General features: G+C 39.6%; 1 protein-coding gene across 1 annotated transcript in view; it reads right to left on the bottom strand.

Moving 5' to 3' along the window:
* The window catches only part of LOC135470709 (metalloprotease TIKI1-like), a 38,503-nt gene extending 20,462 nt beyond the window's left edge, over positions 1 to 18,041 (bottom strand). The window contains 3 exon segments of the mRNA XM_064749745.1: positions 7,806 to 7,874; positions 7,876 to 8,367; positions 17,871 to 18,041. Of these exon segments, the coding sequence (XP_064605815.1) occupies positions 7,806 to 7,874; positions 7,876 to 8,367; positions 17,871 to 18,041 (732 nt within the window).
* Positions 18,042 to 18,637: the final 596 nt, after the last annotated feature.

Below are 18,637 nucleotides of genomic sequence, written 5' to 3' on the forward strand. Positions count from 1 at the left end.
AACTTCAAAGTCCACAAAACCAATCCACCTATTTAACCTGTAGGGCCAGCTCACCCAAAAGAACAGCTCTGCCCCCACTCTCCCTAAGTGAAGAGCCCAGAGCGGTGCCTGTGTCTGAATACTGATCATAAACTAAGTCTCCGCTTTGAAGTTCTCCACAGTCTTTCACAGACACTAAATCTTTGCGCTTTATTGCATTATGGCTTCAGTTCTTTGTCCATCCTATAATTTTTTTTTCAACCACATGTATGCATGAAAGGATCTCTCGCATTGAGAGTACTCCAGAAGAGTGAGGTACACATAGAGGGACCTGCCAGGGTCTGTAATGTATGGCTATGATCATCATTACACCTTGTGTAAATATCGTCACAATCCTGACAGCCCACAAATAGCCATTATTAACCCTAGGTGGGTTGTGCCTCTCAAGACCCGACATGAACAGTCCATCCACACATTAGGTTTAACTTACCTGTGTAATACCTGTGTATCAATGGGTGATTTTACATCATGATGATCCAGCTAACTTTATCTTACAGCACTCGCATATGAAGAACTAACTGCCAATCCTTACCCAGAAATTTCTGATTGTATATATTAGTGGTGGCAACCAATGAGATAATTCACACTGTCAACAAAATTGTCATTATGACCCTACCATTAAATGGTATTTGAAATGTTCTATTTCTACTTCTTTCAATGTTTCAGTCTAGTTTATCTCTAGACAGGACGGGATACTTGCCTCCTCTCATTAGGATGGCAGTCACTCTTCTTTAATAATATGCATGTTTAAAATCACACATCCATATGCGTACAGTAGAATACATGTGTATGTTGTTATTTATATTTATTTATTTATTTATTTGATTGGTGTTTTACGCCATACTCAAGAATATTTTAGGCTACCCACCTTCGCTGCGGAGGCCCCTGGGCCTTTATCATCATGTATGTATACATGTATGTCCAACCCGGCATTGTTAACTTAAATTAAACTGAATGGACGATATGGGAAACATACAGAATTTGCATCAAAATTTCAAGATGAAAAACAAAGACAAAATCATCTAACCATAGCCATCAAAACTTATTGTAGGGTTTCTTTAAAGATTTACTGTATAAGCTATGATATATTCTACAAAAAATGTATCAAAATCACATGGATATAAAGGTATCAAACTCCCATTATTTTCCCTTCACTTCAAAATTGCACATTAACTTTTGAACTCTTAACTACTGGAGCTATACAGTGATTAGTAGATCTCTGCAGGGAGTAAGGCAGGGTGAAGTACTCAGCCATGGGTTAAATACAACTTTTGTGTTTTAAATATGTGAAGTGGAGAAGTGTGTGTCACTCAGAGGCACACTGTTTTCCAAGTAAATAACTCCATGTTTCCTCAGTGTTGAGTCAGTCATGAACTACAGCAATCTCCATTCACAAAACCATCCTTTAAGCCTGAATAAAACACAAGTGTGACAATTAAAAACCAGCTCATTTTTCTATAACAGGCCTATGTAAGTTTTTCCACACAAATTACAATCTTTCATAAATAGCATTTATAATTTTATCCTCTATAATATAAAATTTATAGTAAAATAATTTTTGATTATACCCTAATTCCTCAATCTTTATGACTATGATACGGCAACTTTCAGTGAAATTTCTGCACATTTTAAAGTTGATTTTGCAGACAAAACTACACAGGTTGGATTGGATAATTTCTGGACTTCACCTAAAGTGTAATTTTATCAGTCTGCACACAACAATGCCTTCAGGATGCCAAAAGGTTAAAGAATTACAGTAATTCATTTATACTCAATACAAGTGCACAAACCTACACGTTCTAGTTATTAAGCAAACGGTAATTATATTTTATTTTGATTGTCAATATATACTAATGTGTTGTCAGTATATATTGCTGTAGCAGTTTTTCTTCTTTGCAATGCCTTATTATGTCTACTGTAGTACAGCGTGTATGTAGAAACACACTAGGTCCACTCTTTTCAAGTAAGAATACTAAAACAGATCACAAATCACCCTGGGAAGGCAACAAAAATGAGTAAATCTTCCAAAGTCTTTGAGAGTTTTGAATGGTACCTGAGACTTCCACGAACCACCACCCGACTGATCTGAGCCAGGTGAGAGTGGTGTATAGTTAGGGGGCAGTTACCAGAAGATTTATCCCTCCCTATGTGGAGTGATTTACTGCAGGCCTATGTACACCCGTCAAACAACCCCTTACAGTTCCACTTTGAAACATCAGTGATTTTCTCATGCTTGGGTGTCTTAATGCCAGTTGCAAAGAGACGCCATGCTGTGCAATATCAGCTGCACTCCCTTTACAGCAAGGCCATGTATATCTGCTCAACAGTTCTTCCCCCTAGGCTATTGAGGCTTGTTTAAAACCCATATTTCATCCTGAATTTTATCTCCGTCTGTTAATTTAATCAATGCTTCGCTTGTACTTCCCGCGCACTTTCTTTGAGATAAGCGTCTCCATCCTGAACCAATGTTTGACTGCTCAGGTGAAGATAGAATTAAAATTGATAAAGCACTCATCCAAACACTCAGCCAGGTGGCAGTCTTGATCAGCCTCGTCCACTTGTTACCCGCAACATGCAACATTGTTATTCCTCAGGTTTGTAAGCATTTTCATACCACTACAGTACCCCAATTCCTCTAAAATTTGGGACAGATATTAGTAGTATTGAAAGTAGAATATTACATTTCTTCACCAACCTTTTAAAAAAGTAAAGATATGAGTATGTTGTTCAATAGATAGCCTAACAATGTGAGAAAAAAGAAACCCAATATTCCTGCTAGCAGTAATTTTATATTCACATATGAACCATCAGTTAAATTTTTGATCGGTTTTAAGCTATTCATAGTGCTGAATTGATGTCACAGCTGCTCTGAGCCAATCATCGGCACACCCCATAGTCATGTGACTAGAGTACTGAAGGTTAAGACAAACCAAATTCAACCTGGGTGAGATAGACCTTGAAAAAGATAGATTTATTTATTTATTTATTTATTTTGTTTGATTGGTGTTTTACGTCGTACTCAAGAACATTTCACTTATGCTGACGGAAGCCAGCATTATGGTGAGAGGAAACCGAGTAGAGCCCGAGGGAAACCCATGACCATCTGCAGGTTGCTGGAAGACCTTCCCGCATACAGCCAAAGAGTAAGCCAGCATAAGCTGGACTTGAACTCACAATGACCGCATTGGGTCATTACGCTGCGCTTGCATGCTAACCAACTGAGCCACCGGGGCTCCCTTGAAAAAGATTTAGCATGAATAATGGAAAATATAGCTTTTAGGTAGGAATGTTTTTTTCTGAAAAAGTAATCAGAATGTGCCTAACCTTCAGATATTATAGTTTCTATGTCCTGTGGTACATTCAACTTTAAAAATCAACAAAAATCATCATTTCCCCTATTTAGTTCCATGTTTTTTACCACCTCCTGGTATCTGCGTGAAGCCTGGATGCTCAAGGCTATCAATATCTTAAAACACCAGTTGAACTTTGGAATTCTGCGGTGTTGCAACAAAACAATTGACTGTAGACAAAAAAATTAAGATTCACTTGCTTTCAAAGAAAAGATTGATTGTATTCTGGCTCTAAATTATGTTGCTATATAACACCTGTTGCTACATTAGATATTGCAAGAGCACTTTATACATCAAACTTTAGCTAGGTCCGTGCTCAAGTTGCTCGTTTCCTTCACCCATACACATGACCGTCATCGTCTGTATGTGTATTAAACTCTTATTTAATATCTGGCATCAGTAAAACCTTCTGAATGAAGCCATACAGATTTTTCAGAATTGTTGTAATTCTTCAACTTTTTGCATGTTTGCCAAGTGTTTATTCAAGCATATTCTGAAGGCATTGTTCAGTGCTTACTGATAAAATTATACTTTTTTGCAGAGCCCTGAAACTGGGAAATCTGATTAATGTACTTTTGTCCCCAAAATTAAATTAATTTATTTATTTATTTATTTGTTTTAGACCGTACTCAAGAATATTTCACTTACATGTATACAACAGCAACCAGCATCATTTTTGGGTGAAAGCCAGGCAGAGCCTGGGGGAAACCCATGACCTGCAGTTTGCTCTAACACCTGTAGCAGGAGAGGAAACCAGCATGAGTTGGACTTGAACTCACACTGACTGCTTTGGTGAGAGGCTCCTGGGTCATTGCACCTCTCTGGCATGCAAACCACCTCTGCTATGGAGCCCCTCGATAAATAAAATTAAAAATGTGCATAAATTGCACTAGAAGTTTCTCTTATACAAAAAGGTTGCGAAATTGGAGTAATTAATTTATTTTATTTATTTGATATGCTGTATGGTATTTGATATGCTATGATTTGGTATTTTATGCTGTTCTGAAGAGTATAATTTCACTTCTACAATAACGACAACATACCCATTTAAGTATCTAATAAGTTACTGTGCTGCGCTAGCATGCTAAACACTCAGCCACAGAGGCCCCATCATGAATAATTAACACATACAAATATACACATTAACAAAACAATTAATTATGAGCTGTCTCTATATTGTAGACAGAAACAGGCTACAAGTACCGGTTCAGTGTCTGCATATATAAGAAAACACTGCCTTAAGTGGGGAATAGCTGACCACCGTATGTAGTACAGTACATTAAACCATCTTGCTGTGGTTTGCAGAAAGAAAGGCTTCTTGTGTATATATTCTACAACGTCATTAAAACTATTCCCCACAAAAGTATTTTTCTGTTCAATCCCTAGTGTCTCAAATTGTGTCTCAGCTCCTCCTTTATGTTGTGTTCAAGAATCTGAACACACCTGCTGCAGATCAAGGAAAATTACAGGGAACACTACAGACCTGGCCTCAAACAGAGTGCGGCTAATAACTATTATCACCTACAACACACCTGACCTTTCCTATCCAGGTAAGTTATCAATCTCAGCCAGGTGTATGTAAAAAAGACATATACCAAAGATAAAACACCTATGTGACAGATAAGCCTGGCCAATAGATCCATCAGTCTGTTTCTGACAATCATCACATCACACACACACCCGAACACCCCCCAACCTCTCCACCCCCACCCCACCACTTCTTTCACAGTAGACAGATAACGATGTTTAGCGATTGATGTCAAAATGAATAAATGAGGAGACCTTGTGACCAGAGGCAAATGTCATGCAGGAGAACAATTGCATTGTTTGGCGTCTGACAGCTTGTCCATTTTTTTTTTCTTCTTCCCCAAATTCTGCTTATCAGCTTTGTTTCAAACAATTTACAGCTCCATAACTCATATACATAGCATCTTTACAGAATGCCAGAAGTTAATAAGGTATATAAATTTGGAAAACAAGGCATGTACATGTATGTCAAAAATTAATGCTGATTTTTCTCCACACACTGCTTGGCATGTACAAAATGCACCTTCAGAAGCACAAAAAAGGCCTTGATATCATACAATTAAAGCTAAACCTTAAGTTTTATATGGCCCAATCAGATGGAGGAATAAATCAAAATGAAGCGAACTGTGTCACTTGAGAAATGCTTAACTTAGGTAAAATGTGTCACTTGAGAAATGCTTAACTTAGGTAAAATGTGTCACTTGAGAAATGCTTAACTTAGGTAAAATGTGTCACTTGAGAAATGCTTAACTTAGGTAAAATGTGTCACTCGAGAAATGCTTAACTTAAATACCTAATTTAAATACAGCACTTATTCTACCTAATTTCTGTCTACACAAGAGCACTAACACAGATTTTGGGATGAATGATTTACACTTTTAAACACATACCAGGTATTGATCTGAACTAACATTGATCATGAGACCCAGATTATGTGTAAAGATATACTTTTCAGAAACTGTAAAATAAAATACCATGTAATACATTTCAACTAACATGTCAAAGTGAAACCATGTCGATTCACTTTCTCAAAATCTCTTGAAAAAAACAAATATACATTTTGTCATTTTCTTTGTCCTCGACAATCAGCACTTGTCTTAAGCCGTCACCTAACGAGACAAGCCATTAAAAAACCTGTATAATGAACAACAATACAGGTGTGTTTACTTAGCAAACTTGACAATGGGGAAATAAAGTTTGGCTGTGAACATACAGATCTACATGTCATTAAACCTGACGGAGTGGGAAAACAGGAACCAAGGCAACCTGAACCTTCACACAAAACTAATCCATTATAGTAATTAGAAAACAATGAGACATACAGCACCTGTCAATCATTGACTAGAGAAAGAAGTTTCCATTAGCATGTATTCAGACAGCCCCAACCTCTGGTGTAAGGATAGTTTATACTGACTGACACATGAAATGTGGGAACCAAAGGTCACCTGGACATACTATCCTATGTTAAAAATTGATAACTGATTTCTTGGGTAATAGTTTGATTCAATTTCATAGATGATGAAATAAAAAGTGCTTCCTAAAACACTTATTCTATGCTATTATAATATATGTAGTCACTGAGGGTTATAGTCCAATCCGACCCAATACCGTCTGCAGGTTGCTGGGAGACCTACATATAGATATGCCGAGAGGGTGAGTTAGATTGCCATTAGTGGGAAGGAGATGGCAGTTTGAAATCCGCGCCATGCTAGTTTTAAACATAGGTTTATTGAAAAAGTACACAGTAAGCTGGTGGCTTATTTGGTGTATTACTCAACTACTCCATCAGAAAGGACTACTTCCCACGTAACTACTGTACTGTCTAGGTGAAGAGTTTTGGTTTAATATGGGCTATCTGCTTTACTCAGCCCACGGATTACTGTCAATTTAAGGGAAAAATTTGTGAGTTTGACATTCTTTGGATTTTTTTTTAAAGAAATACATATATAAATAATTTTTTGTGACATACTGGTGCATCCACAGATGGTAGTGAGTAAACACTGGAAGCAGTTTTAGTGAATTCTGTCATTTGGTAGGAATTTAATAATTTTAAAATAATCAGATCTGTCAATTTTAAGGAGGCAAGTGATGCAAACAGTAGTAGACCCAATGTCATTCCTTTGATCTGCTTTCAATAGCGGGCTACAAAGTGTTTCTTTTCCGCAAAGACATTGCTAGTGAGTTTCAAGTCAAGATCGACGAAACGAAGGCCTCACAGATGGGACGGGAATCGTTCAATGAAGTGGAAAGAAATCACATAGCCGAGAGCGTCCAGCATACCGACATATGGACTAAATAAACACATGCAATTTCTGCGAGTCTAGGGTCTAGTACAGGGGGTGGAAGAGGGGGCAGCATCTTCCCAAAGCAACTGAGTGCACACAAAGGTTATATGGCGGCAAGATGCCCACTACAACACACCTCTTTATGTCCGAGTCTGGAAGCATTCGCGGTCACAAATGTGCTTAGCACCCAATATCCAACAGGGAGTTAGGAAGACCTTTTTTTAGTCCCACTTGTATATTTGTAGCCACAATTGTTTATTTTCTTGTAATCGTTATCAGAACGGGGTCCCCCCCCCCCCCCCCGTGGTGGGGAATCCTCTGGATCGTCGATTGAGGGCTTACTTAGCGGGCACCGAGAGGAACGGGTTATGTACACACGCTCTTTCACGTATAAATGGCATCAAAATGAAGCTATACAAGCCGGTGTACTGACGCAGAAAATATACCTTAAATATCCATAGATCACACTCAATATAGAGCACAGAAATATAGAGTCACCTCGGCCGTGAAGGAAAGGGGAAAACCGATGCGTGTTGTCGATAAGGATTATGTACATAAAAGCGCTAGGATAAGCGTGGAACAAAAAAAAAATCGGTCCACTTACCTGAGAGATATTGAGCTCGTTCAGTGGTATACATTGTTCGTCCACTCTTTCAACGGCGCCCGTGATTTTTATTCAATCTTTCCGCTTCCTGGGCTAAATAAAGATCCAACACGGGAATACCTCTTGATTTAATATCACTTTCAGTCAAGGAATTGACCATAAGCATTACCCACACCGGGCGTTTGCGCTCCCAATTCCCCGTAATCGCTTTGAAGAGGTAGTCTGCGTAAAGACCTCTACCTCTTTGATCTTCCGTCATCCAACTGGGCATTGCAACTTTCACGTATTCCAAATGCTGCTTCAAGCGCTCGTAAATTCCCTTCGGCAAAATTGTGGACAAGTTCTCACCGTGAGGCAAAAGTTGACAGTTGGCAAGAGCCGAGATGGTGTAAGTGTCTGTTAAATCCAGTTCGAAGAACACATGATCCGACTGTTCAAAAGCACGTTTTGTATTGTGGGGTATGAAATCCCATACCCTTGTATAAGGCACGTGGATAGTACCGAAGAAGTAAGACGGCGGATCCCTTTTCAAAGTCCATAGGAATGAGTTAAGACGATTTTGCTGAAAAATAACAAAAGTCAAACCAAAATGTTATTTTTTTTCTTTTTACCCGCTATCGGATCTCCTTGCTTTACAGACAGGTGGTAAATACACGTAGAACCACACAAAATACGCATGGATACCTAAACGATATATGGGCAACGTGCAAACTAAGCCATACTCAGGCCGTTCAAAAATGTGCAAATATGCTTATTATATAAACAGCGTTGTTCAGATATACATAGGACTGTAATAGGTTGAAGGCAAGCCGTAAGCCAAATGTGTAGTTCCTCAACATATATATGTTTGTTCCACAAAATGTGTTCTGTGTATACAGCGGCATGTTGGTCAGATACTTGGCCTAAAACGTCCATTTATCTTTCGCTTCACACATGGCACTTGAAAACTCCTGTGTCAATAGAACTAAGCCAGTTTAAAAGTCACTTACTCCAGGGTTAGGAAAAAAGGAACGCTAAATTACATAGATAGTTTTGTGAATGTTAGAGGCAAATATAACAGGAACGGCTGGATTGCATACCGTATAGCTCTATTGTAAAGGAACACTTTCAGGCAAATCGGACAAATCAAAATAACTATATATACGGTTGTATCTGTTTACTTTAAAAAAATCTTACGGAGTTCTTCAAAGCTGAACGTACTTCAAAAACAGGTCTGTATTCTGCTGTTTACGACATTTAAAAAAATGGTCATTAAACATTCATCGCGCCGTGAAGATGATATATATTTGTATATCGGCATATATATTATGTCGGCTGGTACACGATTTTACGACGAAAACATGGGGAAATTGAAATATCGATACTTACGTCTCGAGTCTGCTCACAACTCTCTACAGTGGCTTCTAGTGTAAGGGAAAACAAGGATATCAGGACTAGAGCACAGAGTGGTGGTGTAACAGGCATGTTTGCCCTTCCCCTTCCATCAGGAGGGGGTGGTGACTTCCTGGGGGGAGGGGTGCTCCTCTCAGCTACCCAGCTCTCCTAACCGGTCCCTGCCCATACTTTGCGTCCAGAAACTATTACAGTATACCAGTATTACAGTATTCCCTGATCGGCGATCATTTTCCTGTCCGGTCCAGTCCGGTCCGTGCTCTGTCAATGAGTTAACTTTTACGCGTGGCTCTTACAGGCATTTGATCGTCTCCATCCGTCCTGCAGTCAGCTAGTGTCTGCGGTCGATGTTACATTGCATATAGGCAGCTAAAGGATCCGTCCCGATACGATCTGATGCAAACTACATGGGTCTCCCTCCACCGGACAATTGAAGTACTACAGACAAGTGACCCGTATACTGCTGACTTTCCGCTTTATTCCGTGGGCTTCCCTTCTCCACATGGTGCCGCATGTCTGTCACACAGTCGTTTGAACGCCGGCATCTGATTTCCCTCGGTTTTCTATTGGTTCCCCTCAAAATCTTGTCTGCCGCCGACTAAAATAGCCTGCTCTCACCACGCTCAGTAGAAGGGGGACTTCTGTTGTCCGCTCTCCCTCAAGCCGGCAAGCTTAGGCCCCCGAGCGAATACAGCCGAGACTCTCTGCTCCCTCTTATACTAGGGGCACTACAACTGTGATATATTATACTGTCCATAATTTCAAAGGAAACTTTAAAACATTACCGAGATTTAACCGATGCTTTGATAATTATGCGTAAGCCAACGTTTTCCAATTATGATCCACTTTTTTACACGGGCTTACCTTGAATTCGTACGTAGAATTGTTTAAATACGGCGCTTAAACCAACAAGAACGGAAAAAAGTTCACATGAGACGGGTTCCATTCATGGATTGGCCGCATGCAGCCTGTTTACTTACCCATTCTTCACCCGTGTAAATATTAGTGACCAATATAAAATAGTGCGGTAAAAAAGAGAAGATCGAGTGCAAGAGAGATCGGTCAGCCTGCCGGCATCAGCGCGCGGAAATGGCTCTCGCCTGAAATATTCCCGTGGACTGGATCCCCTATAACTTAGCCCGGTTAGATTTGGGCTGTTTTTCTAAATTGACCTTTACAAAAGAAGTTATGTGCCCTCTTCGAAATGAAAAAAAAAAAATGGAACGCGTCACAAAATAAGCATAAATGCTCCATACAAAAATACCGCCCCCAAGTTTCGTAAAAGAAAACGCAGTTATACCAACATTTTAAGTAAAAATTCGCCGGGTTCAGCAAATCTCGATGTATATTTTGGTGAAGAAAGTAGGCTGGTTGCACATAGCTGTATAAAAATCTTTGATGTTTTAGTCTATCATATTTTTCTGGCATTTCAAAGAATTCTCAGAAATGTTTTATATATTCTGACATATGTAATTTGGCCTGTTGAGCCCTTTTAAAGACATAACCCCTACAGATTTCGTCAGAAATCAACAGCCCTCGTATATCATAAGCAGTTAACTGCAGCGAAACCTATAACACTTTAAAGTTAGGTAGAAGTAATTTAATTTAAACACAATTTATTAAAATATAATCGACTGGAAAATGTTTGGAGTCTTACAACAGGGTCTATTTTTCTTCGCAGATTCTGATTTATGGTGCTGTGTAAACTTTCAACAGTAATGCAAATGTGTAGAGACTTCAGGTATAGTTCGTTAATTGTCGTTTGGTGGACAAAGAAATATCTTTTGTCACCACAATGTAATACTGGTCATATATTTATAAGAAGATCTGATTTTATCTAATAATTTTGACAAAATTGAGCAGAGTGTTGTTCTAGACGTTTTAAAACGTAACGGACGCAAATGTTAGAAAACTCAAAGATGGTATATCGTAATGAAGTAAATTAAGGATTACCGGTATGTCAGATTGGTATCTGGAATTAGTCAGAGTTCCACCATAAGGGATTCGTGATAGAGACGGTCTTGCAGTAGGTTTTTGCTTTTATCTTCAGGTAACGGCATGTCCAAAAGAAACTGAATTCTTGAAATTTATTAGATAGTAACAGAGTTTTGAACTTAAACATATCCTTTAAATGGAATTAATTAAACTAAAAAGGAAAGTCAATATTCTATATAATCTGCGTTCCTACATTGTGTATTACAAAGTGGTCTTTTCAACCCGATTCATCATGTTCGCTTACTTTATGACAAATTGATTGCTTTATACATTAATGACATATGTGAGTCTTGATCCTGATCTAAGAGCCAACCAGGCGTGTACCCGAAAACGTCGCGGCCATGCCTACAGCAAAATTCCAGATCACCATCCAAACACGCGCCGCGACATTTAAGCGCTATAAAATGACTACACCTTATCCGTGGTTAGCACATGAAAAAACAATCAAGATAACGTTTGTTTACAGGAACTGTCTCAGAATGTATGACCTTACTATTCGTGCAGCTTTTGATGGTAAAATGGTCCAGCTATAGAACACGGACCCTTAACAATTTAAGTATACATATAGCAGCGCCAACAATTCCTGGTAAATATATATATAAGCGCGGGCGCGGTCTCTATAGCAAGATTCTCTCAGGTCTGCCTGTTATTCCTGTGGGTAGCGCACACCGTCCGGTCCCACGCTAATAAAACAGTGTTGCATGCTCATCCAAATTCCGGATAGACGGAGCTTAAAGAGAATGTCTCCCCGTAATCGTGACTTTAACACTGGGAACTTTTTCCACCGTCTGTCGCGGTCAATTAAAGCTAAGTCATGCAGAAGCCATTTTGGTGGGTATAAGCGGACAATCCGACCAGTTTCTAAGTCGTTTTTTATCATCGGCTCGTGATCTATAAGGAGTATGATTATCCTAAGACGATCGTGTCCTTCGATAATACGCAATTAACTGACCTGGCAATTTGTTTAATCGACGAAGTTACCTGAGAGAGTCCACTTAACAAAAGAGGCTTGTTGTCCGGGTGTATCAAGTAGCTTGCGCAATAATGGCGCCCTACTCGCCTGTTGTATAAAGAATCCTTGACGAGATAATGTCGTGTCGTGGTCAAGTCTTAAGTAGCTGATTTATGTCGGTACTTTAGCCTCGTGCTACAGGGTGTTCACGCCTTGTTGACAAGCTGCGCCTGAGAAAATTGACACCAGGTGAGAGAGAGAAGAATAGATTACCCCCTCCCCTTCCCATTACCTTTCCCATCACATCTCCCACCCTCTTAATCCCTTGGCCCGTATAGAAGCGTTTATGTCCGGGCGGAAATTGGTGTTCTACAGTAATCCACGAGTACATCTAATCCCTTAAAATGAAATTGCCAAACAATTGACATTGGTTTTTCTTTCTTTAGTGTTTCAGGCCTGCGTACATCGCTTAGGTATACTTTTTGATAAACAATAAACAGTGTAGGCCTATATATATGTGAAATCCAACTTTAGTGAAGATTTATTTTATAGCGGAAGTCTTTGGGGAGCATGCAATAAATATGCGATGTTTTCTGCTGTTGTCGTTTGATATCAAGACACGAAGTATACTTCGATGCACTTACGATTTTAGCGTATTTAATCTACATATTATACTAATAATATTCATCATGGTGTGAAATAAAATGAGTTTTCGATGCGGTATGTGACAATTCTCTTTTTCCAATGTGTCAAAATTATGACATTCATGGAAAAACACGAATTCTAAATGTGTGGCATTTTTGAATTGCATGATCAGCAGTTTAAATCTCTTAGATGTTTAGTTTTGCGATTTCTAATAAACAAACGCAACTTCACACAAAGATCTACATGTATATCGTCTTTAACTTATAGACCCAGCGTTAAAGGATTGGTCCCTGTTCAAAGATAGAATTACACAAGTTTGATCGAGTGATTTGTGGCTGTAGAGGTGTTCGTTGCAGCTAAAAATGACATATCTTGCAACTGCGATTTCTGACATGAGCTCGCTTAACTGTTGACTAATTACGCGCGTCCATAACAGATTACAGGCAAATTTTCAGAGCTGCATTTTACATTTCGCTATTTTATACCTGAGACTAATATAACAACAGGTACAAACTGTTCTGTTAGTCTCAGCTTATATTAACCGCCTTGAAGCTCGCACATGCATGTATACATAACAGCAAAAGCCGCTGGTTTTTTGTTGGTTTTAATGGCCTCGTGTCTGGACGTAACAACAAAAGCCGCTTGTTTTTGTTGGTTTTAATGGTCTCGTGTCTGAACGTAACAACAAAAGCCGCTTGTTTTTGTTGGTTTTAATGGTCTCGTGTCTGGACGTACACCCCAATAATTCCCCCAGCTGTAATGTGAAACTGGGGCACAGAGAAGCTGCTCTAATTACAACCTGTGATAATCCCATTTTGACAGCTTAGCATCTTTGACTCCACACGCGGTTGAGATTATGATTTTCTTTGTTTTCGCGCCGTTTTGGTCAATCTGGTTCTGTCCGAACTGCCAGTCAGGGCGCCACTCACGGACTTCATAAAGGCCGTCTGCAGGCCTTGATGTTTATCAAACAATGCACACGTCTATGAAGAGATCATACCTCCTTAATCCAATAAACCACCTCCGTGACACCCCAAGGCCACATGTGGAGCAGGGTGAGTAGGGGTGGGGAACGGCTTCTTCACTTATTGGACATTATGTCATTGCATTCGTATATTCTGCTAGAGGAATTAATGGTGGACTGTAAGCCGGTGTATGTATCTCATTAGAATAATTATTCCTTTTAAGTCTACATTCGTGTTCTTACATTGCCTAATGTTGGTACGTGTACAAATTGCAATCTTTAACTATATAATATGTTATTATAAACACGACTATGTTGTGTATACACCGTATGGTTTTGTCCAGATGTGGTCATATTGTACATGTACATAATAAGGACTGTCGTATATATGTATGCTTGGGGTTTAACTCGTACTTAACAATTTTTCAGTCATTTCACCACAAGAAGTCAACAGGAGTGTGTACATATATATTGGGTCTTCTTGAAGCAGGGCGAGCCTGTGCCACCAAAGCGTTTCGCCACTGAAGTATCATGTCGAAGACATGAGATATGTCACAACCAGTCATGTTTTCTTTCTCTAACCTGTCAGTGATGAGCGATAAGCATGGCAGCGGCAAGTACCATTTAAAAAATCTTTGGTATGAACCGATTCGAGTTTGATCTCGAGGTCTCCCGACTTCGAGGTGGACGCTCTAACCATTAGGCCACCGAAGCGGTCAACCATTTTTTTAAAGTTCTCATGCAGAAAGTATATAAGTTCATATACCGGACTTCAGATTTTGTGGTCTCCCATTACCAAATTGCTCATCAGTCTCGATCAATCATGATATCGCTGAAATCAGAATACAGAGTGAATGTGGACGAGTAGGAAGATCTTGATGGCATTACATAAATGTCGGGCCTGTGATGGACAAGAAACCAAGTTAATACACGTGTCAGAGTTGTCATATATATATATATATATATATATATTGGTTTCTTGTGTGTGTGTCTCTAACATTCAGATGTCATTTTCATGCTATTACAGAGCAACCGTCATATTCCATGTTCCAGTCTTGCATTTTACGGTTTCAATAACGCAGAAATGATGCGCTGATAAAAATCATAATCGCTCATTCCCAATCTTTGTTTTCTATTGTAGATATATTTGTATTGAATAAAAGCTGCAGTTATGTTTTTTTCCATTAGAAACACACCTTTCTCATTTGTCTACTTTAATAATCCTTCAAATGCTTGGATTTGGGTGGATGGTTTATAAGTATATGCATATATGCTGCATGTTGTTACATGCATGTTAAATTGTTTTACCAAACTGCCATAGCATGAATTATAAGTTTTTGCGCTAAAATGTTAACGTACAACAAAGTATGTTCATCTCCTGGCCCATTGTCCAAACTGGACCATTTCCCTTGGGGAAATAGTTCTTATATGTGAAAATGTCTATATATGGGGAATATCTACATACGGGAAATGTCTGTATATGAGAAATGTCTATATACGGGAAATTTTTGTATATGGGAAATGTCCAAGGGGAATATCTGGGTACCTTATATCTTTTATTTATTTGTGTTGACTTTAATGCCTTTCTCAGGAATATTTCACTTTGTATACGATGGCTGATTATCAGCATTATGCGCATGTCATCCAGGATACTGCACGCGATGGTGAATAGTTAAGCAAGTTATGTTAATGGAAAAGAAAGGGAAGAGATGAAAACGATGTTCATGAAGAATTGGACACCAAAGCTATAAGCGTCAGGTTTCCTAACCCTGCACTGCACTTTTATGAAAGATGAATGGTATTTAGGATTGATGAATTGACAAATATGCTGTAAACTAGAACAGATTCAGCGATATATCGATGTTAAAGCGGTACCACATCAAATCATTGGCATCATCGCGCGTGTCGATTGTCTTGTTGATTCGCTCCCTGAAAACGGTTATCCATCAGGATGCATGCCGTCAAGATGTGCAGAAAGTCGCGGTTAAAGAAAGCAACGATAACCTATGGGCACACGAAGGCAGGCTTGACGAAGAGAACCTATAGATTACGCCAGTTGTGTGTCATACATCATGCTACTGTTTATCCAATGAGGATCATTTGTCCAGGACAGATGATATAGCGATCCGACATGGACCATCGCTAGACTCGAGAAGAATCTGATAAAGCGAATACGTTTATTCAGCGGGGACGTTTGCGGATCTATCATTTTGTGTATATGTATCTATCTATCTTGGTTTACAACATCCGCGCACACAAACCCTTTGAGTTGTCTTAACACACAAATCTAGTATTATCAACATTCTCTCACCAAACACATAAATATACACCTATCAGCCTATAACTCATTCTTGACGTCTATATGTCGCGTATTCTACAAATTCGTGTGTATAGGGTCATGTATATAAATACTTTGCATATACAAATGTCTTGTAATCGCGTTAAATTTGTGATGTTGACATCTTTGTCTGTTGATGAACTCACTAACAGAATGTGCTATCCTGTTTCTAAAAGTTTGAATAAAAAAAAACATCATAGAGACAAACGAAAGTCTGGAAATATCATATTGGCCCCTCATTCCAAACAAACTATACACCATCTTTGTAAGTCGTATAGGTATCTGTGAATCACACAAAAATGGCGAGCAAGCGTAACGTCCTCTATATCTACTTACACCAACTATTGCAACAAGTTCAGTGTTTATATACAACACACAGTATAGCAGATAGGTAAAATATATGGGGAAATTGTGCCTTTGATGATAGAAGCATGGCATTTGGCACGCTATCAGGTCACGACTTGCGGAATACGTTTTGGACATATGGGGCCATCGCAGAGTTTTCCTGACACAGTAATGACGGACATTTCTCAAAATGGCTTCCATAAAACACGTGTGGACATTATGTACGTATTATGCACATGTTGTGTTTATTAAAGGGAAATACCGCCGAAAGAAATTCAGATTTTTGAGTTGGTTTAGCTTAACACAAATAGGAGTGGAAAATAAATAAACCTACTGGGCCTACATTTTCCACAAAATGTAAATTAAGAGAACTATAAGGAAAAATACGTGACTGGTCTAAACTGTCCGCCTGGCGAAATAACATGCAAATGAGGCAGCGTAAATATTACCACAATGCAACGTTCGCTCGCGTATCGCACTTGTTAACAATACGACAGATTGAAAGCAAATTATAAGTCTAGTAAATCACATACGATCTTCCTTTCTATAGATAATGTATTATAAAGTACTCGTAATGGCCAATGGCGGAACTGAAGTTACGCCTGATAAAACTAAACGTTCAATCGTTCATTCAGAGTCCGATACATGTCAGTAGACATCTGGAAGTCTCAATTTCATGTAAATATCTAAAACAACAGCACAATTTTTTAGACGTCGGCGGTATGTCCATTTAAAATACATATGGATTTGTTGAAGCAAATGCGAATTTCATAATTAATAGAAACTAATATATGCGCGGCCACAAAGTTCACATGAGTTTGGCTGCCATTATGAATAAATATGCCGAACCATTAAGCCTGGTCTCTCATCAAGGATAGAGAGAGAGATCCAGAATTTTAGTTTACAGAATGTCTGCATGTTCAGTGATTCTTGAGAAGTACATGCACAAACGTTAGTGTGGAGAAGAACTGAAAAACGTCAGTCTAAACTAAAGATGTCTGTGAGTTTGGTTATCCCAGAAGAAAGCTTTTGGTGTGTATAAAATACATCTGTATGTATCCCACTCAACTGGGAACATGCAACAACCGATCCAATTCAATAACCACATCCATGCAACCTGTGTTGTATTAACGCAAGTACTCGTAATTTTAGGAGGAATACAACTTGTAGTAGAACACAGGACACTTATGCGGGAATTCCGATCGTTCTCGCCGGCCTGGTGGCAAGACCTATTTGACCAACGGTACTCTGTCCCGTGTGATCTTTGATGAAGTTTGCTAAAAGGCGAACATTTGCCTTTCAGTTATGAAGGGCATATGTGGGCTGCGTTGTCGTGAAGAGGTTTGTCAGAAGGTGAACAGTTGTCTTGCGCCTATGTAGGGTATATGTGGGCTGCGTTGTCGTGATGAGGTTTGTCAGAAGGTGAACACTTACCTTCCACCTATTTAGGGCATATGTGGGCTGCGTTGCCATGAAGAAGTTTGCCAGAAGGCGAACACTTGTCTTGCGCCTATGTAGAGTATATGTGGGCCGCGTTGCCGTGAAGAGGTTTGTCAGAAGACGAACACTTGTCTTGCACCTATGTAGGGCATATGTTGGTTGCATTGCCGTGAAGAGGTTTGTCAGAAGGCGAACACTTGTCTCGCACCTATGTAGGGCATACGTGGGCTGCGTTGCCGTGAAGAGAGAGGTTTGTCAGAAGGCCAACACTTGCCTACCACCTATGTAGGGCATACGTGGGCTGCGTTGCCGTTAAGAGGTTTGTCAGAAGGTGAACACTTGCCCTCCACCTATGTAGGGCATATGTGGGCTATGTTGTCGTGAAGAGGTTTGTCAGAAGGCGAACACTTGCCCTCCACCTATGTAGGGCATACGTGGGCTAAGTTGTCGTGAAGAGGTTTGTCAGAAGGCGAACACTTGCCCTCCACCTATGTAGGGCATACGTGGGCTGCGTTGCCGTGAAGAGGTTTGTCAGAAGGCCAACACTTGCCTACCACCTATATAGGGCATATGTGGGCTGCGTTGCCGTGAAGAGGTTTGTTGGAATGTGAACACTTGCCTTCCACCTATATAGAGCATATGTGGGTTGCGTTGCCGTGGGCATATGTGGGCTGCGCTGCCGTGAAGAGGTCTGTTAGAAGGCGAACACTTGTCTTCCACCAATATAGGGCATATGTGGGCTGCGTTGCCGTGAAAAGGTC

Source organism: Liolophura sinensis, chromosome 7 (genome assembly GCF_032854445.1).
Source record: "Liolophura sinensis isolate JHLJ2023 chromosome 7, CUHK_Ljap_v2, whole genome shotgun sequence".
NCBI classification, from domain to species: domain Eukaryota; kingdom Metazoa; phylum Mollusca; class Polyplacophora; order Chitonida; family Chitonidae; genus Liolophura; species Liolophura sinensis.